The sequence below is a fragment of the Helianthus annuus genome, chromosome 11, assembly GCF_002127325.2.
Source record: "Helianthus annuus cultivar XRQ/B chromosome 11, HanXRQr2.0-SUNRISE, whole genome shotgun sequence".
Lineage (NCBI taxonomy): Eukaryota > Viridiplantae > Streptophyta > Magnoliopsida > Asterales > Asteraceae > Helianthus > Helianthus annuus.
In genome coordinates, this window is record NC_035443.2 from 105,522,135 (window position 1) to 105,547,469 (window position 25,335).

General features: G+C 37.8%; 1 protein-coding gene across 1 annotated transcript; it reads left to right on the forward strand.

Moving 5' to 3' along the window:
- The first annotated feature begins 14,970 nt into the window (after nt 1-14,970).
- Nucleotides 14,971-16,106, forward strand: LOC110875850 (zinc finger CCHC domain-containing protein 9-like). The gene is made up of 2 exons (XM_022124044.1): nt 14,971-15,075; nt 15,771-16,106. The coding sequence occupies exons 1-2, from the start codon at nt 14,971-14,973 to the stop codon at nt 16,104-16,106; spliced, it is 441 nt and encodes a 146-aa protein (XP_021979736.1).
- Nucleotides 16,107-25,335: the final 9,229 nt, after the last annotated feature.

Here is a 25,335-nt window from a genome sequence, read left to right on the forward strand (position 1 = left end):
ACTGGGTTTTAAAAGGGAAAAGCATTTTGACAAAACCAGACTATAACCTGTACTGTGCTCAAGGATCCACAACGACGCTTCGCTCCACGTGCAAGGCTCAACACTTTAGGTGATGTGATTTAAGTTTATATTGCCTACTTGCTAGATCACTTTTGTGTAATGTGCTGTTTATGGTATGTTTATTTAGAGTAGTAGCATGCTGCCTGTTAGCCCTACTGCATCCTTTATGACACACAATTGTTTAATTATTTTACAAGTGGTGGTCAAACCCCTTTCTGATTTCTCATCACCCTGCTACGACAATCGTATATGCGTTCTATCTATTCTTACGCTTATCTCGACTTGACGTCGCCATTTGACCCTCCGTACATTCGGTTTGTACGTCAACATTCACGAAGACCAGACCTGGCTCAAACGAACTCGGGGTTAGGAGAACTATACCCACACATCCCTCTTGACGAACCTCGTCATCTCCACCGGTCGTCATTACCAGAAACGAAGCAGCCACAGTTACACGCGTTTGTCGTTTTGCAACTCGCAACCCTACCAACCAAATTCTATTTTGAACAAGTGATGTACTTCCGTGACCGTGATGCAACGAACTTCCCTATTTGTGTCGTGCCGTCAGACCTCATTACTAGAATTGCTTCTAAGCAACAGGGTACTTGGTTGAATTCTTCGGTTATTGTTGGACCCCTGTTTTCGCGCGATTCTTTGTATGAACCTCATTAATTCCCTGTTTCTTCGATTGATTTAACGAAACGCCAACAACCATACCACGATTTTCATCGATCACAAGACTACCTTATTACCCTGTTGGATGGTTTATTCTCATTCTACTTGATTAGCTCTCTCGTATACCCAACTTAGCGAATGTATGCCATTACTGGGGAAATAGTCTTCAGGACATTTAGGGACGGAGATACGGATCACACAACCTACCGACGAACACGATAATTTATATGTTTACCTGACCTACCTTGCACTACAAGAGACGTACTTTAATTTCATGATAGTTTTTCTTAAATATGCGGCATCTTTGCACTAGCTCTTGCAACGACACATGCTTATTGACTAATGGTATGTCCAATTTCTACCATTGGCTTAGACCAAACCATCACTCTCTTACCACAGTGACATTACGTTCTCGCTACTCCATGCTGAGATACTGAAACGAACATGCTCTAGCCTAGAGAATTTGGACGGCACGACTTTAGATCATTGGTGATCACTCCTTGAAACCTTGAGGGTGGTGATGTATTGTTGATACAATCATACTCTCTTGAGCACGTTTTCGCGTCTTTTCTATGGAACCTCACGACTACGCAGACATATTGTGTATTCATTCGCACGACCCAAGGAACTCACTAAAGAAAACCAGTTGCATTTCGTCGAGGAACCGGTGGAAATTATGGACCAGGAAATCAATACTCTCAAATGTAGCAAGATAGCTATTGTTCGAGTTCGTTGGAACTCACGTCGTGGCCCAAGGTTTACTTGGGAACGAGAAGACCAAATGATGCGCAGGTATTCTCAGTTGTTTAAGAAAGATGAGTCCACTACTGAAGCTACTACAGAATTTCGGGACGAAATTCCAAACCAACAGGGGGATGATGTAACACCCCGCGAAAACACTCTAACACACTAGCTTCTTCAGCGACTGTATGCTAAATTTCGGGACGAAATTTCTTTCAACTTGGGGATGATGTGACAACATGCGCTTACGACGTTAGCGTTGTTATAATTATCTTATCTTACTTTTATAAATGCCTGAACTTGTGTGGCGATTTAGTTATATGTATCTAATTTATGGCATAACTCGAATCGTTTGAACCGTGGCTTAACTCGTGTAACCCGAAACTTTTGAGGCCCGAACCATAAATTAATTATTACACATTACAGCAGTCGATTGATTAATTACATGTTTATAGTTAGTTGGTTTATTAACTATATTGTAAAAAAATATAGATATATAATAATAATAAGAAAAATAACAATAATAATAATATATTAATTAAACAAACATCAGCCACATTGTTTTTTTTTCTTGCTTGTTGGTCATCGGCCACTTAAAGAATCCCAATTTTCTTTTATGTGCACATTAGGATCATATATCCCTAAACACAAACCACCACCTACTGTGGTGTGTGTTTTGGTGTGAGATGCGGCCCAAGAAAAGAAGCAGCCAACATGTAGTCTCAGCCCACTTTAATCCTACCGTCCACACCTTGTTCCCCTTTTATTTACGTAGCATGTTTCATCTAACCCTAATCGCATATTGTGCTCTCTCCCTCTTCTACCTCCTGTCGACCAACAAGTGACCCAAGCACGAGTTCGGTTCAAGGCTCGATCTCACTTCATTCGCTGCTAGGTACTTTTGTTTTGTATTTTTATAAAGTTTTAATGTTTATATCTGATTTGTATAAAGTTATCATGGCTGCGTTTTTCTGATTGGATTGATGATTCTTGATGAGATGTTGATACATGTAGTTCGAGTGGTAGAGATCATGTGTTATTATGTTTAGGTCGTTTATGTGATCAGTTAGACAGCTAGGATTTTAATTTTTTTTCATTATTGTATATATTAATGTTCTAGCATGATATATAGAGTGTTATTGGCTGTGCCATGATTAAATGCTGAGTTATTATGGCTGCGTTTTACGGTTAGAATTAAAATAGTTGTTGTTGGGTTGAATCACGGGTTCGGGTATGTCTCTTGGGTGTTGTTTATGAGTTTAACCATGTGGTTAGTGATAAATTAGTTGCTACATGTTCTTATTTATGATACAAACTTGTTGTAAATTATGTTTACGTGTCTCGGGTTCGCTAGTTATTGTTTGCGGGATTGGGAAACGAAAACAGGAAATCTGTCCAACGAATTCAGCCAACTTTCGTTGGCTGTAACCAGGTCGTAATATATCGAAAAATCGATTTTCTGAAGTCTAAATTATATGTTTTCGAAAAACGATTCAAATGGCACTGGAATCATGATTTTTGGACGTCGTTTTCTATTTTAAATAAACTATTTCGTTTCAGCAACTAAAGCTGAGTTTTTCTGCAGAAAATACGCTGACTTGCGTAGCCTGTTCCGGGAATTTAAATTATCGAAACCTTACGTTTTCAGAGCCTAAAACTAAGTAACCGGAAATAGCTTTCAAACAGAAGTGGTTTAGTATTTTTTGGACAGGTCTGGGTATTTTTAGCGGAATTGTTTGTAAAACTGCTATGAGCTGCCATTTTCTGCAGAAAATGCAGCGAACGTTTTGCATCATAACTCGGAGTGTGTTTACTGTTTGAATGTGAAAATTTTACTGTAGATACTAGGGATCGGACATGTGATTTTGTTTTTTGTTTTGCGCCAATTGGATACACAGATATTTTTAAATAAATTGTTCGGCAAACGTGATCAGATTACATCAAATCTGATCATGGTTTGGCGCATGATTTTTCACGAAAAATCCGTAAGGAATTTGGTCACCAAATTTTAATGCAATGGTTTTTGGTTCGATTGAAACGTTCTGTAATTCTTCGGGAACTATTCAGTGCCCGAACGGTCCCGATTAACGCACCGCAAATTGTCCGAAAGTGCACTTAAAAGCTGAAAGTTTGTGACAAGATTTATTTGTGATTTGTGACGAATATGTGGTCGCTAATTCGAATAGCGACACATTGCATGCATGTGTACATATATACATTATAATATTTTATGTGCAACATGTTAGAATACGTGTAGGAACTTTGTGCTCTATTTGAAACCACTAATTGACTAAATGGTAATCATACTAGGACGTGATTGACCAACCCTGACCGTTAGCTATTTTAAGAGTTCAAGCGAGCAAATCTAAGGTGAGTTCACACTCTTACCAAGGCATGGGGTTCCCAGGGCTGGGGAATGGGATGGAATGATTACTCGTACTTTCATTGTTACTGGAACATGTACCACTGTCCTCGTTAGGGAAAGGACACCGATAGATACAACTAGACTAGTAGCACATGGGAAGCCCCCACTAATCTTTGCACACATGTCTGTGAGACCGCGATACAAATACTAATCTTCGCAAACATGCCTGGAAGGCCGCGATACGAATACTAATCTTCGCAAACATGCCTGGAAGGCCGCGATACGAATACTAATCTTCGCAAACATGTCTAGGAGATCGCGATACAAATACAACTAGTCTAGGATACGTGGGAAGCCCCCACTAATCTTCGCACACATGTCTGGGAGACCGCGATACGAATTAATACGATACATGGTTTACAAAACGAACATTTGATTTATGAAACGAATACTATAACTAAACAACCAACTGTGAACTCGCTCAACTTTGTTGTTGACTCTCTGTTATATGCCTTGCAGGTCGTTAGGTACTCATGGAGCTTGCACAGGGAGGCGCGGTCGTTGTGGGACATGGCAGTGTGTGCCATGCTAAAAACATTACTTTATTTCGTACTTAGTACTTACATTGGGTTTTACAATTATGCTTCCGCTAAACACTTAACTATGCTTTTGATTTGAAACACCTTTCATATTGTGTGGTTGAATTTTACTTATTACTTGTTATGTTCAATATGATTGGTGGCTTGATCCTGGTCAGTCACGCCTCCAAGCGGTGGTACTCCGCGTGTGGTTTTGGGGGTGTGACAGGTTTACAATGGGCTTACATCTTCTTCATCTCACAACGCTTCTAGCGACTCTGCTACTGCGTTTCTATCTTGTGAGAATGAGCAGGTCACAGTGAATGAGGATGGTGATGTGTGTTTTGTAGCTACTTCAGGAGGATCAACAGGAACCAAGAGAACCTCAACTTCTAAGCAGGGTAGTAGTGCTAAGTCGATGCCTATGAGTGTGAAGTCTGCTGAAGAACATCTTGCTCTACTTGCTTCGTTTGTTGCTTCTTATGAGAACTATATTCAGGGGAAGATATCTGATCCTGCCACTTTAGAAGAAGACTATGATCAGATTGACCCTGATGACTTGGAAGAGATGGATTTGCAATGGCAAATGGCCATGATTTCTAGGCGAGTGAAGAGGTTCATGAACAGGACAGGAAGGAAGTTTGTAAGGTGCTTTAACTGTCAAAGTTATGGGCATTTTGCTAGGGAATGTCAAAAACAAAAGCAAGAGAATTCGAGTCAGAGTTCAAACAACAGGAATGCGTCAAATAACTCTAGCTCAAAGGCTTTGATCTCTACAGCACGAGAAGGTTCTTACGATTGGAGTATTCATCTTGAAGATAATGAGAATGCCACTCAGGCATTCATGGCAGAGATCGTGCCTATTGATGATGATAAAGCTGCTGTGGGAGATGCTGAAGCAAAAGTCGATGCTGAGGCCGAGGTGAAGATTGAGAATAAAGCTGAAGAAAAGAAGGTTGATCAGACAACAGTTGCTGAAGAGGAAAAGAAAAGTCTGACCAGGAAAGAGAAGCTGAAGAAAAGGATGCTAAGTATAAAAGAATGGAAGCTCAGCTTGCGGCTCTCATGGCCAACCTTGATAAATAAACAGGAGAGGTAAAATCTAATTCTGTGTGTTTAAAATGCAGTGAACTACAGGGTGAGGTTGACAGGTTGTCCACACACAACCAAAGTTTGGTAAGTGAAATGTCTAACTTTAAAGAATCAAATTTTTTCGCTAAAAGAAACGAATCTCTATACTTGAAGAAAATAAAAGGTTATGAAAGTGAAATTGAAGCTATAACCTGCAAATTAAATGAAAAACTTCAAGTCATAGACTTAGCTCATGAAATGATGGCTGAGAAAACAAAAGAGGTTTCTGAAAAATGCAAAGAGTTTTCAGATGCACAACTCAGAATTGTTGAACTTGAAAAGAAATTAAGTCAATTCAGGGACTCTACTTTTGTTATGAAACACATGATGAGTGGGTTAAAGAAAAGTAATGACAAGAGTAGTTTGGGATTCCAGGGCTTTAATGAAGTCCCACCTCCTCTTAGTCATGATTATTCATTCCTACCTGATGAAGATGAGCTAACAAAGTTTATGTCAACAACACCAAGTAGTTCCACAGCAAGTCAAGGTGATGAGTCTGCGTGTGATGATGCTAAGAAGAATAATAACAGCAAACCAGTTTTGAAAAAGAAAACTTCACATCCTAAGAATAAGAATCCAACTGTTATTAAACAGATTAATTTTGTTCAAGGAAGTGACATGAAAAACGAAACAGCTGTTATTGAAAACGAATCTAATGTAGAGTTTGCTAAAAACAAGAACAGAGAAAATTCTGAAACTAAGCAAACTAAACCAAACTCTTCTAAAGCATCATCATCACAACCCGAACCTAGTTCAAAGGCTTCAGATAAGAAGTCTTCGAAAAAGAGATCGTGCTTCAAATGTCACACAAAGGGACATGTAGCTAGCTGTTGTCCTAACAAAAAGAATGAAGCACAAGTGAATGAGAGGAAAAGAGAAAAGTCACCAGAGAAGAGTGGTGATAATGAGGAGAAAGTTGCAAATTCTCCAAAGAAATCTGCTCCTAAGCAACCAGAGAATGTTGCTGTTGGTGAAGTTAAGGCTGAAAAAGGAACTCCACAACTTCCACGTTTTCAAAGAAATCAACCAAGATTTCAGCCTAGATCTCCACCAGGCAGATTTGAGAGACCTAGAAGCAGTTCACCAAGAATGAACAATAATAATTCTAATAATTTCAGAAGTCAAGGTCAATATCAAAATCGATACCAAAATAATGGTGGTCGAACTTTTTATAACAATGGCTTTAGAAATTACAACAATAATGCTTCTTGGAATCAAAATTTTAAAAGGTCAAATAGTCCAAACACATGTAGGAACCCTAAGGACCAAAGACCTAGTGGAAATCAAAATCAAATTCCATCAACAGGTCTAAGATCCAAGACTCCAGTTAGGAGTAATGGATATTGGATGGATGTTCCAGTAGTTGGTGAATTTGGACGACCCAAGACCATTAAGGCTTGGGTCCCCCAATCTAACTAATTTCTTGGTTGGTGTGTGCAGGAGCTGCTAAGGAGGATTATCAACTTGTGGTATGCTGATAGTGGCTGCTAGAGGCACATGACGGGGGATGCGAGATTGTTGACTGAGTTTGAAGATTATAATGGTGGACATGTGAATTTTGCGGGTGCTAAAGGTGGTAGAATTACAGGACGAGGGAAAGTGACCAATGGGAAGATCACACTGGATAAAGTGAACTATGTGGAGCAGCTTAAACACAATCTGATGAGCGTGTCACAAGTCTGCGACAAGGGTCACTCGGTCCATTTTACCAAGAATGAAGCATTAGTGTTGAAACCACTTATGTCATGGACATGGGTGCTAAGGATCCGACTGCGGTGGTGGCGTGTTTACTATCAAAAGCATCTGAAGCTGAATCAATGTTGTGGCACAGACGCATGGCCCATATTCACTATCAAAAATGAATTACCTTGTTAAAAATGAGCTAGTGAAAGGGGTTCCAATGCAGAGGTTTCAAGTGGAAGACAAATGTCTTCCATGTCAAAAGGGAAAACAACACAAGAAACCTCATAAGTCTAAAACAGTAAATTCCATAGATGCCCCTTATGAATTACTTCACATAGATTTATTCCGTCCAGTGAACGTGAGGAGCATAGGTGGAAAGTACTATTGTTTAGTTGTCACTGATGATTACTCACGTTATTCATGGGTTTTCTTTTTAGGTACAAAAGATGAGACAACAGAGATGTTAATAGATCTTTTTACAAAATTGGAAAATGTCCATGATGCAAAGATCAAGGGGATAAGGAGTGATAATGGCACGGAGTTCAAGAATCGTATTCTGGATCTCTATTGTCTTCGCAAGGGAATTGAACATCAATATTCTGCTCCTTATACGCCTCAACAGAATGGAGTCGCTGAGAGGAAAAACAGGACGTTGATTGAAGCCGCTAGGACGATGCTTTCAGATTCTAAGCTATCAGTTCTTTTCTGGGGAGAAGCTGTGAATACAGCTTGCTACGTCCTAAACAAAGTTTTGACTGTTAAACGTTTTAACAAAACTTGTCATGAGTTGATGTTTAACAAGAAACCAAACTTAGAAGGCTTTGAACCATTTGGATTACCCTGTACCATTGTGCGTAATAAAGATAAAGAAAAATTCGGTGAGGTGGCTGACGAAGGCTACTTTCTGGGTTACCTACCTGGCACACCGAATAAAAGGATTTTTAATCTAAAAACTGGTAAAATTGAGGTTGTGTTAAATGTTGAAATTACTTCATACAAACCTCAACAATCAACGAATGGACCAGCTATATTATATGATTATGAAAGCACTTTTAAATCATTTAATATTCCTGAGTTTTCTGTTGTAGATGATTCTCAGCTGATTCAAACAGTGATAAATGAAGACGATGAAGGCGAGTTCATGCCTAGATCGAATGTTGATATGACAGATGCTGCGGAAACTTCCCAAGGTGCTGCTGATACTGATTCAAGCGATAGTGAACCTGAACCCAATCAGGGGGAGGACTTCATTAATCTGTTTGCTAATAAGAACATTCAGGGGGAGGTTGGATCAAACCTGGGTGACAATTTAGAAGTCGATGCGGTTGCTACTACACGAGCAAATAGAGATCATCCAGTTGACATAATACTTGGAGATCCTACTGCAGGTGTTCAGACAAGAAGAAGCATAGCAACGAATACAGGGTTATTTGTTTCTATTGAGAAGACTGGGATTGTGAACGAATGCTTGTATAGTTGCTTCATTTCCCAAGAGGAGCCGAAGAACATTCACATGGCTCTTAAAGACAATTCATGGGTTGAGGCTATGCAAGAGGAATTGGCCCAGTTTGCAAAATTGAAGGTTTGGGAGTTAGTTGACCTTCCTAAAGGTGAAAGAGAGATAGGCACTAAATGGGTGTTTAGGTGCAAGAAGGATGAGAGAGGTATTGTTACGCGAAACAAAGCTCGATTGGTTCTCAAAGGTTTCAATCAGCAAGAAGGGATTGATTACAATGAGGTGTTTACACCAGTGGCAAGGTTGGAGGCAATTCGTTTGTTTCTAGCTTTGGCAACATTCAAGGGCTTCAAAGTTTACCAACTAGATGTGAAGAGTGCGTTTCTTTACGGGAAAGTCCAAGAAGTGGTGTATGTCTCACAACCAGATGGGTTCGTTGATCCAGATTATCCAGATCGAGTGTACAAACTTGATAAGGCTTTGTATGGGTTGCATCAAGCTCCAAGGGCGTGGTACGAGACACTATCAACACATCTGATCAAGAATGGGTTTGAAAGAGGTCAGATCGACAGTACACTGTTTATCAAGAGAAAGAAGGAAGATTTTCTGCTGGTACAGGTGTACGTGGAAGACATCATCTTTGGGTCATCTGATGAAAACATGTGTAAAGAGTTCGAGCAGGTGATGAAGGGCAAGTTCGAAATGAGTGCTATGGGTGAGCTATCTTACTTTCTGGGATTACAAGTTGAACAAAAGGAGGATGGGATGTTTATTTATCAAACAAAGTATGTGTATGACATTTTGAATCGGTTCAAAATGAATGATTGCTCTACTTTCAACACACCCATATGTGAAAATCACAATCTTGGCCCAGATCATGAAAGTACTGAAGATGTTGATCCAACTCAATACAGGGCAATGATTGGTTCTCTAATGTACTTGACTGCTTCAAGACCTGACATCATGTTTGCAGTATGCTTGTGTGCCAGATATCAGGCTAATCCAACAGAGTCACACATGAAAGCAGTGAAGCAGATTCTTCGTTACTTGAAGGGGAAACCTAAACTTGGGTTGTGGTATCCAGCTGATAGTGATTTGACGTTTGTTGCTTACACTGACTCAGACTTTGGAGGATGCAAGTCAAACAGAAAGTCTACAACAGGTGGTTGTCAATTCTTAGGAGGCAGGATTGTCTCTTGGCAATGCAAGAAGCAATCTTGTGTGTCTACCTCTACGTGTGAAGCTGAATATATTGCTGCGGGTAGCTGCTGCTCTCAGGTTCTCTGGATACAACAGCAGATGCGCGATTACGGTTTGGATTTCACTCGTACTCCTATTATGATAGAAAATAATGCCACAATTTCTATAACTAATAATCTCGTGAAACACAGTCGCACAAAACATATTGACATATGTCATCATTTTATACGGGATTGTGCTGAAAAGAGATTAATTGAATTACATCGAGTCGACACAGAAGATAACCTGGCAGATCTTTATACTAAAGCATTTGACAGGGCTCGCTTTGAACATTTAGTCGAACTCAACGGGATGAGGAATCCTGAATAACTGGTTTTTCATAAGAATTTTGTAAACAGTTTATTGCTTTTCTTAAAAAAATAAAAAAAAAACAAAAACAAAAACATTAAAAAAAACATAAAAAAATAGAAAATCAAAAATGAGTTATCACTGTGTGAAAAAGAAGAAACGATAGTACATCAGCAAGTTAGACTGTCACATTGAAATTGAACCAAAATTGCTTAAGTGTGATAGCAGCTTCATCATATGATGTACCAGTAGGCAAAAGCATGAAATAATCAACTTACCAAGTGATATAAACCTAAATGAACTGAATATGAGTGGGGAACACATCAGTGGTGTATGGTTTAATGACCTTAAATCTTGCGTTGATAGATTGCCAAAATCTGAGGTTTTGGGTCTTTATACTGTTATTTCATCTGGGGATATCAGGGGTGTCCTTCTGCTGCATCCAGATACATGCTGACCTAGACACACCCAGGATATCTTAAAAGAGCTTAAAATGCCAAAACCCTGAAAATGAAGAAGCTCTCATAGAGAGTCATTCAAAAAATGCAAAATGCATAATTCGTACCAAAAATGGTATTTGTCTTAGCCCTCGATAAGATATTTTGGTCTCTTTGCTGTACGGAAGTAGTGACCTGTTCACCAATTATCTATCGTTGAAAAATAAAACGGATGAATTCAGTATACTCACCCACTACGATGAATCTTTGTGCATACCTTGATCGTGGGGGTATATCCTGTTGTGGGACACACTAGTATATCAGAAATAAAATTACCTTAACATATCATACGGTAATGGTACTTGAAATGTTTATGCATTTTGTTTAAGTGGACAAACATACTGGTAATCGTCTTGGACTGCTTTTCGTGAAAAATTAAATAAAGAATTATCTAATTGTGTGAAACAATTTGACTGTGCTGATATGATCTTCTTACCAGTGATTCTCACAAAAATAGAGTGTTTATTGCTTTTGTTATTTACTTGCTTTCAGAAAATACAAAAATCCAAAAATAGTGTCTTTTTCTGTTTAAAATTCTTAATGTACAGAAAGCTGTTATTCTTGGAGGAATTGTTACTGATGGGGGGAGACGGTGTTGGAAAGTGAGTTCAAAATTTTTAAATCAGACAGGTTCTTGTGTGTTGAACAAAAAGTTTTGCGTGTTGGTGATAAAATTGGAAAGTGCTTAATCTGTGATACAGTTTGACTATCTCTTGAAAAATAATAATTTATTTAACTTTGTTGAAAAATTCTTATAGTTTCTCGAGATGTTTGTTTTATAGTATACAGATTGAAGCGGTATGTTGCTGAGAAGTTGCTGAGAAGATGAGAGTTTGATTGGATGCATGGTAGAACCTCCTTTCTACATTGCAGACAAGATTGAAGAGTTTGGAGATTGCTTTACAAATGCTGAACTAGAGTTTACTCAAGTGCTAACGTGTTGAAGATTTGGTGATTGGATGCATCAGCTTAGGGGGAGTCTCTTGCTGACAGAAGCTATTGAAGCTGAAGCTATCCAAAGACCAAAGACAGTGCAAGACTACATAAAGATTACAAGAAGACTGAAGACAAAGTTTTTATGAAGCTATTGTCAAGGGGGAGTTTGTTGGTGCATGTTTGTGACAACAGCTTAGATTTGGTCTTTGGATATCTTGTAATTAGTAAAATGATAAACGGTTAGCGGGTTTAGATTTGTATTAGTGAGAATATAGAGTTTGGGCTAAACAAAACCCACATTGGGTCTAGGGGGCGAATTGGGCTTGTCCATGTAGTAAACCCTAGTCCAATTAGCAAACCTTGTGTTATATAAACAAGGTTAGGCTTTAGGGTTTAGGTTAATCAGCCAAAAACCAGAGATTGTGAGAATTTCGTGAGAGCTCCTACAGCTTGGACGAATTTGAGAGAGTGTTAGGGTTTTGATTGATTGTAATCAGTTTTGATAGATAATCAATAAAAACCCAGTTTGAAAGTGAATTGCTGATTTCTATTTCTACTCATTCTGCTATATTCTGATCAAGAGGATTCCGCACTCTTGATCGGATTGACAATTCTGTAAAAGATCCATACATCAAGGGGACCTACAGAAAATCCTAAAAAAAATAAAAAGAAAATAAAAAAATTGATTAGGCCATTGATTCCTAACTTTCTTAAAATCCTTGTGTCCCCGACAACGGCGCCAAAAACTTGATGTGCGTGAAGTGTGTTATATTTTAGGTATATATTTTAAGGCCTTTTACACTTTTTAGCCAAGTTTAAAATTTATAGAACACGATATTTACTAACATTAAACACACATATGGGCAAGTGCACCCATCGTGGACGTAGTATAGTGTTGGTAAGATACCAAGGTCGTCCAAGGACACAAGAGCTTTTAGTACCGGTTTATCCTCAACGTCTAATCAAATCAAAATGTTAGAAAAAGATTTTTAAACTAAGAAAATAAAACTAACTAAAATGCTGAAGATAAAAATAAAAATAAAAACAGATAGACAAGATGAATCACTTGGATCCCACTCGTGTGTTAGTGTAACCTTTGATTATTTTCGCACTTTTGCACTTGTTTAAGAGATTATCTTAGTTATTGTAGTAGGCCCCTCTTTTGAAGGCGACGTTACCCTCAACCCAGTAGTTTGAGTCAGCAAGGATACAATCCTAAAGGGTCGGATTATTGAAAGATAATTAATTAAGTTATTAATGCATAATGTGGTAGGCCCTTCTTTTGAAGGTGACGTTACCCTCAGCTAAGTAGTCTGAGTCAGCAGAGATACAGTCCTAAGTAGCTGGATTAAAGTTTTAATAGTAGTTTAACTTATGAGGGGATCAAAGAGTTTGGACCCCCGCCATCCAATACCTTTGGGTATTGAAGGAGGTCCTACTAAATTTGACCCAGGTCCCTTGCAGGATCTCTAAACGCAGAACAAGGACAAGACTCTTACCAAACCGTTCCCTTAACCCCCGACCAGGTAGCCAACATACCTCCATATAGACCGTGGAGATATGAATGGTGAAAATATTTTATTTTATATAGACAGTAAAATAATGCCAAGACACCACGGACAAACGATAAGGAAGAATCACCTTCAACATAAGAAACTAGTTATTAAAGTCATTAATACTTAACCAATTAAAAAGTGCAAAAGATTAAAAATAAAAAGTATTACACTAAACACTTGTCTTCACCTAGTGATGTAAGAGCCTTAGGCAAACATGGCCTTTGATTGTCAAGAACTCTTACGATCAATCTTGGATCCCGAGACGACTCACACACTCTATGATGGACAATGGATGATGGTGGTGGATGATGGTGTTATGGTGGTGGTGAGTGGTGGGTGAAGTGTGAGAGAGGTGGTGTGCCAAGGGATGAGTTGAAATGGCTCCAAGTACTCCTATTTATAGGCTGAACAGAAGCTCGGGCACGGCCCCGTGCCCTGCTGGGCACAGCCCCGTGCCCGCTGGGCACGGCCCCGTGTCCATCTTTGTCTCTCTCCTCATTAATTGTAATTCGCAATTACAATAAATGCGCCTCCGGGACTCTGACCACGCCCCCGTGTCCGCTGGGCACGGCCCCGTGGTGGGCGATAGAAGCTTCTAAAGGTTTGTCTTTTCTGCTGCTTCTTGGGCACGGCCCCGTGCTCGCTGAGCACGGGGCGTGTTCAGTCTTCTGTTTTCTTGGTTTTGCTTAGGAAGATGCTGTTGAGGGGTCCGGCATTCCACTTTGGCTCCTTTTCTTTTATTTATGTTAGATTTTGTTGTCTTTTTGCTTCTTTTGTTAATTTGAGCTCATTTAATCCTGAAAATACAAAAGGAAGACAAAAACACACTTTTTCCAACATTAGTACTAAAAAAGGGTTAGTTTTATGCCACAATTGATATAATTTATATGTTGCATTTTGCGCATATCAGTCATAATCGTTTAAGAGCTCTAACCTAAAGTGTGTGCAATATGACAAGCTTGATCAAGATGAGAGGCTTCGGTTGAGGGAGATGTTGCTATCGAACAAGAGAGAGAACAAGAGGACTTTAGGGTTTGCAAAACTTTGTGTGTTTTGATGAAGTGTAGGATTTATACTAACACCCTTGGTGTTATGTGAAAACAATAGGGGCCGGCCCATTCCGGGCTGCCCTTTGGGTCATGCATACGAACAAGAGTTGGGCCGAGAGAAAGGAGTGTGCGATCGAGGTGTGCAGCCCAAAAGAGTTTATGCGATCGGGTTCCTATTGTGCGACTAAGAATACATACACTCATTACACACACATAACACATAACATAATAAAACATATCATTTCATTAAAATCAGCATATCACGTAATCACATGATGTTCATACTGGTTACATCACGGTACAACGAAAGGTTCTGAAATACAAGTTATCACACTGTTATTGGAGGATCTCTTAGTATTGCACCAGTGGTGGACGCCACTATTGTCATAGCTCAACCATTTGATCCATCAGTTGTTCCACCTGCCACTGTGATCGAGTCTATCGCTGAGGTCCCTCCACCTGTTTTGTCAGAGTCATCTTTACCTGTCTTAGAGTCACGCACACCTACTACGCCTCTATTAGTGTATTATCACCGTAGGAAGAGGGTTAGGCCTACTGGGGAGATTGCATCTACATCACACGCTGAGACGGCATCTGCTTCTAAGAAGTAGAAAGGGGTTTGGGTAGATCGATGTTGCCACTGTGACCGACAGTTTGCCACCTTGCGCGGAGACCTGGATACGACCAAGGGTAAGATGAAGGACCTCGAGGGGCAAATGGACTGGTATAATGAGTTGAAGGATTTGGATAACAGTGCAATGGACCAGATGCATTGGAGGATAGTGGATCTGGAGGAGCTGGTCAGGAAGATGCTAGATTTTATGGGGATGAAATGTTAGGCGTTAGTTGTTGTTTGTTTGTTTATGGTTGTTATGTTAGAAAATTTTTGGTACTTTTGTTTGGGGCCTACATGCTATTTATATATTTTTGTGATATTAAGTAGAAATTTGTGTGAAAACTTGTTATAGGTGTTGATGTAGACATACCAAGGATGGTTGGGTTGTACTAAAAACAAGTTTGTAAATTTCTATGGTAATATCAAATGATTTACTTTTGGCTTTAAAATTTTTCTCATTAATATGTGGATATTATACATGTGCAATGTTTGGTCCACTAACATTTAATGATTGAATTATTTTTGGTTATCGTCTTATATGATTATTATTGTTGTAAATAATAGAAACGACAAAAATGCCGCCAAAAGCTAGACAGGGTACTGGACTACCTGCCACACCAGAAGAGTTGTCACAACTCATAGCCCAACACGTTAATACTACCTTAGAACAGCGTAATGCTAACTAGAATGATGGCCAGGAACGTGGATGCGGTGCTCACAAGCATGGTTTTGGTGGGACGCAGATTGGAAACCCTGCAGGTAAAATAATGATCGGAAAGTTTTAGTAGTTCATGTGTTATGATCTCATTGGAACGTATTCCTGATTTTCATTAACCATATGAACAGTAAAATAATGAGACAATTATTCGATTAGTTTAGCGTTCCGAACCTAGAACTGGAGATTCGAAGAAGCGCAAGCCTGAGAGCTCAAAGAAGAATCTCGAAGAGGAACGTGGGAAGAAACATAGCTTGGAGAAAGCATGTGTAGCTAACCCTAGAGAATCGGGAAAAGATAATGACGGAGATGGTAGAGGTAGTCCTGAGAAGAAGACTCACGGTGATGGACAAGAGAAGTGCACCAGATGTGGCCGAATCAGATATGTAACTCCCAAGTGTTATGCTAAGAGTACATTGGATGGATTTACGCTCGAAGGATGCTTCGTGTGTGGTGAGCAAGGACACTACAAAAGAGATTGCCCGAAACTAAAAGGATAGAATGCTATGGGCAAAGCCATCGAGGCGAGTGGTGGGAAGGCATGTGGAAATCCTGCTACTGTTACTGGTATGTTTCGAATCAAAAACCAATCTATGTTGATACTTTTAATACCAAAGCTGACTTGAGTTTTGTTTCGAACTAGTAATTGGTAAGTTGATAGAAACTAGTGAGGTCGTTCGTGGTTGTAGTAGGTGATCATAGTTCTAGTGTCGATTTATTTCTAGTGGAGCTGGGGAGCTTTGACGCAGATGTAAGAATGGATTGATTATCCAAGAACGAAGTGGGAATTATCGCTTGAAGAAGCTAGCTAGGATATCTCGTCCTGCTGACGGTAGAGAGGTGGTAGTTGTTCACGGAAACTGACCGATCGGGTGTCGAGTGTCGAGTCTTGAGGAATGAGAGTCGTCGGTATTATGAGGATGCTCAAGTTGTTGCGAGAAGATTATCCTGCGTTCTTTGTTAATGTGGTGGATATGAAGGCCAAATGTAGGAATATCGGAGAGATTCCTATTGTCTACAACTATCCAGAAGTTTTCCTAAAAAGACTTACCTGGATTACCTCCTATGAGACAAATAGAATTCCGAATCGATTTGGTACCCGGTGCTGCACCAGTTGCAAAATCTCCTTATAGATTTAGCACCATCTGAAATGATAGAAATGTCGAATCAGCTTCAAGAGCTACTAGAGAAGGGTTTCATTCGATCAAGCTTTCCGCTTTGAGGTGCATCTGTTTTATTGTGAGGAAGAAGGATGGATCCTTCAGGATGTGTGTTGATTTCCGAGAGCTGAACGAGTTGACTATCAAGAATCGGTACCCTTTACCAAGGATTGACGATTTGTTCGATCAAGCTACAGGGATCCAGCTATTACACGAAGATCGACCTACGATCAGGATATCATCAGTTGAAGGTTGCTGACGAAGATATTCCGAGGACTGCTTTTCGAACACGATATGGCCATTACGAGTTATTAGTCATGCCTTTTGACTAAATTAATGCGCCATTTATATTCATGGATCTCATAGACAGGGTATGGAAACCCTAAATAGATAAATTCGTGATAATATTCATCGACGACATACTTGCTTATACGCGAACCAAGGAGAATCATAAGTAACATCTGAAGTCGACTATGGAGTTGATAAGAAATAAGGAAGGAATGCATGTAGATCCGTCTAAGATCAGAGCAATCAGGTGTTGAGAAGCGCCTAAGACCCCGTTGGGAGTACGACGATTCATAAGACTAGCTGGGTGCTACCGGAGAATTATTAAAAATTTCTCTAAATTAGTACAGCCTTCGACACTAATAACCCCAAAAGGAAAAAAAGGATTGATTGGACAGAAAATTAGGAGGAAGCTTTTCGAACCTTTGGAGGAAATGTTGAGAGCGTGTGCGATGGATTTCGAAGGAAGTTAGGATGCTCTCATGCCTTTGGCAGAGTTATCCTACAATAATAGTTATCATGCTAGTATCTAGGTTACTCAGTTTGAAGTCTTAAATGGATGGAAATGTCGATCGCCACTTTGTTAAGCTAACGTGGCAAAAGACAATTAACTAGACCCTAGTTTATCCAGGAAACCAACGACAGGGTTTGCCTAGATCAAGGGAAGGTTAAAAGTCGCCAATTGATCAACTGAAGGATTACATGGATAATCGAAGGAAAATATTGCGATTTCAGATCGAAGATTTGGTTCTATTGTAGGAGTTACCTTAAAAGGATGTTATTAAGTTAGCAGAGAAAGGAAAAGCTAAGCCACATTGATTAGGTCCTTTCAAGAGCCCACCTTAAGTTGGATCAGTTGCTTATAGGATCAAGCTACCATAAGGATTGAGTGGTGTGCATGATGTGTTGCATGTGTCCAGTTTGAGAAAGTGTATAATGGATAATACACTGATTTTATTCTTTGTAGAGATTTATTTAGGAGATAAACGGAAGTTTATCGAAGTACCGTAGAAGTAGTACGTATAGCTAGAAGATTTATGTTGATAACCGGAGAGGCGATTACAGAATTCTCGTAGTATATGCGATTTATTTATTGTGCAATTCGTGGATATCTGAAATAAATGCAAGAAGGAAAGAAAACGAGTTCATGAGATTAGATACTTTCGAGAGCCCATCTCGAGATGGATCAATCGTGTGTAAACTCAAACTACCTTAGGTATAGGGCAACGCACATGTAAATATACGTACGTTAAACCCGAAATGGTGGAACTTTGATTTAACCTTTCCTGATTAAGTACTTGTAAATGTTGAACCTTGGAAAAGGTAGAGAGCGTTGAGACGTGAGATTAGGGAAATGAGAATATATGTAATATAGATCTATGAAGAATCTTTGTAAGAATCAAAGTTTCTCGCAGAAACTACGAGACCATATTCAACAAAACCTGTAGAGTAAAAATTTCGGGGACGAAATTTCCTAAACAGGGGGAGACTGTGACACCCGGCTTTTCAGGTCGTACCGTACAACTGTATCACATGTTGTGAATAGATAAAAGATTGTATTTGACTGATTATGATGTTTATATGTTAAATTTAATTAGTTGATAAATTTAAACCTTGGTAAACATTATGTTGGCAACGATAAGATAAACGCTTATCGCGTAACGGTTAAAATGCGAAACGAACGTCGGTGACCACCCGATCAGTGTTAAAGTCCTAAAAATAGTCTGTTATGATTAGAATAGTAATTTTAATCATATTCGTGAGGAAAAATAAATTAAAACGCTAAGAAACTCTATTTTTCGAGTTTGAGAGCATACCGCGCGATACTGCACGCATTAGACAAAATACCGTCAACACAGCCACTCAAGGCAACTGGTAATTATTTCAGTGATAATTTTGTGTGATTATATTTATAAAATGATAAAAATAAATAAAAACGCTTAAATTCCTATTTTTGCGATTATAAGCGCATACCGCGCAGCACAGCGAGCATACTGCCAAATACCGGCAACATAGCCACACCAGGCAAACAAAATATTGTTCAGTAATATTTTGGTGAGTTTATTTTTATAGAGCGTTAAAAATAATTTAAAACGCACTAAAATGGGTTAAAACGCTAGATGAAATACCCGGTAACCGGTTAAATACCAATTTTTACTCAATATTACATATGTATATGTATATATATATATATATATACGGTATGTATGTGTATAAGAGACTAGTCTAAGTAGGTTGTGACAACCCTAAAAATATCAGGTATCCGTACGATTAATTTATATTTAATTACTGCTCAATTACTGTGCTTGCTTACAGTTGTAAATAAACTTCTACATGATTTCTGAAATATATATAACCATGCCTCATACTCTATTTGCTGTTACTCTGTTATTTACATACAGAACTTTAGTGACAACCTTGATGCACAAAAGCACTGTAGCACAATGAACGGATAACCCATTTAACACGCTGATATAGCCAGCACCAGGCAGACACTGCCTCTAAGGCCTGTATGAGCCAGAGATAGTCTACTACACTAGTAGAGAGTGTAGGGATAAGAGGGTTGTAGAACTGCGTAACTAGGTGATAATTATAGTGACCGGATGTGCCTAAAACGTACTTTAAGTACAAAATTTCAGCACTTTAAATGAAAAATTCAGCACTAAGCTAACTAATAAAGTGCCAAAACATGAGAAAAATATTACCAGACAATTTCCAAAGTGCCGGGAATAAGTTGTGTCACTAAAAATAGTATTAACGACACTTTAAAGCTTTGTTAAGTACTTTGGATCACTATCCAACCAAACAACCGAACTATACCCAGAACATAAAAATATTGTCATTAACATTATTTTTCCTTGTTTAAGCCTGTTAGGGTCCCCGGATACCCTAACACCCGTTACAACTTACTACATGCTAGTAACCGGTTTAACCTCCTAATTAACTAACTAATGTCTAACCATTTAGTTGGAAATGAACTATGAACCCCCCCCCCCCTTAACCAAAATCGTCCCATGTGGGACAAACCCTTACACATTTGTATATTTTATTCATTTATGTCTTATATCTAGAAGACATCTTAACCAAAGGTTAATAAGGATGCATGGATTATAAGTATGTCTAAGGAGTTAACCATTTCATTCACTAAACCACTTATCAAAATCACTCTCCTCTCTCCCTCACTAGTAGTCTCGGCCGAAGACCAAGCCCCACCTCCAACCATTTTTTGATTTTGATCAAGTAATTCCAAGCACATACAAGGGTTAAGGATCGCGCATAAGGAAGCCCGGTGCACTCGGATTGCTAAGGACCTCACTACTTTGCTTTTATCCACTCGATTTCCAAGTAGTTTCCTTCCCTAGCCTCGAGCTAGTAGTAAGTGACTCTAAACGCCTTCTTGATCTATTCTAAAGTGGTTAAAATGAACTTTGTTGGTTAAAAATCATGAACATACAAGATTACATGCTAAAAGTTTGCTAAAATGGTAAACATGTTGGATAAAAGCAATAGAGTTGTGTAAAACTTGTAAGACTTGTTTTATTGTGATTATTTAGTGTTGATCTATGCTAGTAGTAGCTCGGATCGTCATCTAACCCGGCTAAGTCATGTCCATGAAACATGACCTAGAATATGTTAGATATGAAAGTGGTTAAATGATGAACACTACTACATATCAAGCATGAACTTGTGTAAAGACAATCTTTCTTATGAAATAGACTTGTAAACTAGTAGACCTACGGATCTACAAGTGGTATTTTCAAAGGACCAAGCGTCAAAAGAAATCATATTTTCTAAACCGGGTTTTACATGAACAAGAGTGATTTTTGTAAACACACAAGTGTGTAGACACTTGTGTAACACAAAGTTTTGACAAAAGAACTATTTTTGTGAATGTTGACAAGAAGTTGTGGAAATTTATTTTCTTTAAAAACGAGACTCTCAAGAAACCAAGTTGATTTATACAAAGATCCACTAAAAGCAATGGAAAGTTACTACATATTTTGGATAAACCACAAGTTCATGTATTATTGCGATTTATATCTATTTTGACTAGTTTGATGGTTTGAATATTGTTTATTGTTGATTGAGAAAATTGTTGATTTGAATTTTAAAAGAAAATGATACGCTTGAAAGCGTGGCCACCTCCAGTTACAGGGGAAACTCTGGCGAAATTTTTCCAAAAATCTAACACTTGTAAATATTTTTATCACAAGTGTTATAACTATATTTTTAACTTGTTTTCCCGAATAACTTTCGCCACGATTTTTATTACAAAACTTTTTAAGTGTCGGAGGTGGGATTTTCACAAAATAAACTTGCTTAAATATATATATTTAGAATATATATTTTTCATAACAACACTTGCGTAAATTTTTGTGATTATTTTGCAAACTATCTAAATATTATTTTTAGAGTAAAAATAATACTACCGAATGTTAACAACTCCAAAATAATACGAACGCCTTCACAATAAATATTAAGTTACAACGGTATTATTAATACCACCTGATCTTTAAACATAACTCACACATTTTTAGAAAATACTCATAAGTGTGTATTTTGACGAGTGTTATTTTGGGGAAAAATTATATGGAATAAATATAATATTTTTGGGAAAAAATTATTTATATTTTGGAAGTAGAGTATTTTAGACAAATGAAATAAAATATAATATTTTTGAGAAAGATATTTATATTTTGGAGAAAGAATATTTTGGACAAAAGAATTAGAGTATATTTATTAAGTGGGACTTAATAATAAAGTCTTGGAATTGTATAAACGCACATGTATTAAAACCCCCATCCTTGGGAAGGAATATATTTACCAAATAATTCTGAAGTGTAATTACGAAATAGTTGCCTAACTATTTCCCAAAGACATTAACCCTTAAGCTAAGGCACGGCCGTCCGTCTAATAGAAGTTAGTACGTGTAGGTCGTCGCACAGCAGGTCGACTGGGAGATACTTTTTAGAGACGCACTTCGGTGAGTTCATGTCCCCCTTTTTCTCTTAATTGTTTTCAGCTTTTTTTTAAACTGCGGGGGTGAAATACATGTTACTATGATTACGAGCACTTTTATACATGGTATGTTTAGCGTAAGGAGGGTTTTTACCTAGATCATGTGAATGGGTAGGCTATTATCGTAAGACCATTAATCCTTGTATAAGGACCGTGAGGCATGAGTGATAGATCTATCGGGTGTTGCGAGCCCCACACATGAGCCAGCGTGTGGCTGCATGTGGTGACTATGTCGTTCCACCGGAAGGACCGGTATGAAATACGCGTTACAGGTTTGAGTGCTTCCTAGGCCATTTCACTTATTAATGTATTAGCTACACATTAATTGATCTCTTTTTCCTTATTGCTGTTGGACTCTGTATGCCCAAGACACATATTAAATTGATGTGGCTAGTACGTTATGATCCAAGTCGGGTCATACCCAATAACAAGCTAGACAAACACCTATAATATTTGTTTATGATATGATCAAACAAATGAATATTAACACTTACAATATTTAGAAATCGGTTTTCTAAATAAATTGCACTTGACAAGCTAGTAAATTATATGGATAATTTATTTTGAGAGAGTATTTTATTTTGTTATTTAATGGGTTAAATGACTTAATAAAAGTTGTATAAGTCTTAAAACATGTGATGTTATAATTTTATAAAAGTTATAAAATTATATAAGACTTAAAATGCTATTATAAGAAAATTATTGAAATTTTTTTATAAAAATAAAAGCTAGCCCCCCCCCCCCATGGGAACTCACAAAAGTTTTTTGGTCCAATCATAATACATGCATTTTGCATGTCTAGATGATGCTTGATTGGCCAATTTGGGTGGCAACTTTCTCTCTCATCCTTTTAAGAGAAGTTGTTGCAAGACTTGAAGAGATGTATCATTTTTCTTTCAAAAATTCAAGTGCAAGAACTCTATCAATTACCTTCAAGATTTCGGCCAACATATGGTTGTTTTGGAAAAATTTCAAGTGAGTTTTCAAGTGTAGAAATCCTAGCAACATAAGTTGTTCGTTGGAAGCTTGGGGTATGCAAGCTTGAGGTCTTCTCCTTTGAAGATTTCCATTCAAGAATATCATCTTCTTCATATCACCTTGCTCTTGGAATGGTAGTATTCTAAAACACCCTATGGTTGTATTTTGATAGCATGCATGTCATATATGGATCCGATTTTGGGTTTTTGCATTTAAAAGAGTTTAAATCTTGTAAAGTAACATGTTTTAAATCTTTTTCCGCTGCGTTTTAATTTTATTCGGATAAAATTACTTTGATAAACATGTGAAAAACCCAACAATGGCATCTAGAGCCGCTTATATGAGTGCTTGCTTCATCGGATATAAAATTTTCGGGTTTTCGGGTTTGGAGAAACCCAATAGCCAAAATTTTATCCATGGATTTCCTTTTGTTTTTTCAAGATTTATTTCCTACATGCATAAAGGAATCTTGAAAAAATTATGTCATATGGATGATTTGTTTTGTTTGGACAAAAACCCACATTTTTCGGTTTTTCATTCTTGGCCGAAAAATATAGGTTGTAAAAGGAAACCATTTTGCTCTTGAATTTTATATATTTTTGGATATATATTTTGGTGTTCATAACCTAGCCATGACCTTGTATGAATATGTTTGTGTTTGTGATTTTAGTTAATTATTCAATGGGTTGTAATAATTATTATTTTGTCTTCCATTTGTAAAAATATGTAATTTATTTATTTTTCATTTGGTATGTAAGTAAATAGATTAGATGCATTTTATTTTACTAGAAAAATGTATTAGGATTCTTTTATGTAAAAGAAGATGCACACAAAATGCGGTTTTGGTTTTGCCAATTTCGGGTATAAAGGACTTCATAGTTCTTAACGGGATTTTAGCCCGATAACCAAAACACATTTTTGAAGTCCAAAGGAGTTTGGAGCTGAATATAAAAGACATTTGGAAGCTCAAAGAATGTGAAGAAATCACAACACAAGATGAAAACTTGAAGCATTTGGATGCGGGATCAAGTGGGAGTTCACCGACACATTATTTGTGTCCATATTCACCCTTTAGGAAGAACCTTTTGACACACTTGTTTCGGCTAACAAGTGTGGTCAAAATAGTTGGCTATGGTTATGCACCTTTTAACATATGTGTTGTGTGCTTGTATGGTTATTTTATTTATGGTTGTTTGGATGATATATGGATATGCATATTTAACAACTAATAACCCGTAACAAGCTTAAAATTGGTTCTTACAAAATCATTAAAACGATTAATAAAAGGGTTTTATTAAAAATTAATGATTTTATAATAAAATGGGTTTTATTAAAAGAACCTTGAAAATTGGTTTTCACTAAAGTACCATTGATTTGAATGCATGCAAATATATGGTACATAAAATTTTTCTAAACTAGAATTTTGAAAAATAAAAATCCCTTTTATAAAACAAGTCAAACACCATCCTTTTATACAACACTCGAATTATTTGGGAACTCTTTGTGGGATAAAGGTCACCTAACCACATTTGAGGAAACTTGAATATTTGAGGTGGGTTCACCATGTTTGTAGGATAAAGGTCACCTAACCACTTATGTGTGTAAACTCACATGTGTGTGTAAGTTGGACGACTTGATTTAGAAACCATGAACTTAGGGTCACCGAAGCATGGGGAACAAAGGTGTTGATGGGATTAAACATGCCAACTAAACATAAAGATGTTTAACCGATCCCATATAGCTAGAAGTTGCAAAGGGTTGCAATTGTCAAACGTTGACTACCTTGTTAATTTAAATAATGGGATAAAGGTCACCTAACCAATATTTAAATGTAACGTTGGATTCTAGATTTTAATTATTAATTGTCTATGAGACATTAAAAGGGTATTAATGATTAAAATTTTAATAATATCGAAAATACTAAAATTGAACTTTGTTAAATTTTGTAGATGGCCGCTAACAATGCAAACCCGATTACCCAAACCGTCCGTAACCTATCACTAAGAACCATCCTTGAAAAGGATCGTCTCAACCATAACAACTTCATGGATTGGTTTCGAAACTTGAGAATTGTTCTCAAGCAAGAGAAGATATCCTATGTGTTGGACGATCCTATTCCCGATCAACCTAATGAGGAAGATGTAGAAGCCTACAATGATTGGGTTAAGTATACCGAGGACTCCATGCAAGCCTCTTGCCTCATGTTGGGAACTATGATTCCTGAGATTCAAAAGGACTTTGAACATCATGGAGCATACGACATGATTACCCAATTGAAGGAAATGTT

Excerpts from the sequence above, each read along its gene's own strand:
- LOC110875850 (XM_022124044.1), top strand. The coding sequence starts at position 14,971 with ATGAAGGACCTCGAGGGGCAAATGGACTGGTATAATGAGTTGAAGGAT. Across the intron at positions 15,076-15,770 it reads TAGTGGATCTGGAGGAGCTG|CGTTCCGAACCTAGAACTGG; the intron begins GTCAGGAAGATG and ends CGATTAGTTTAG.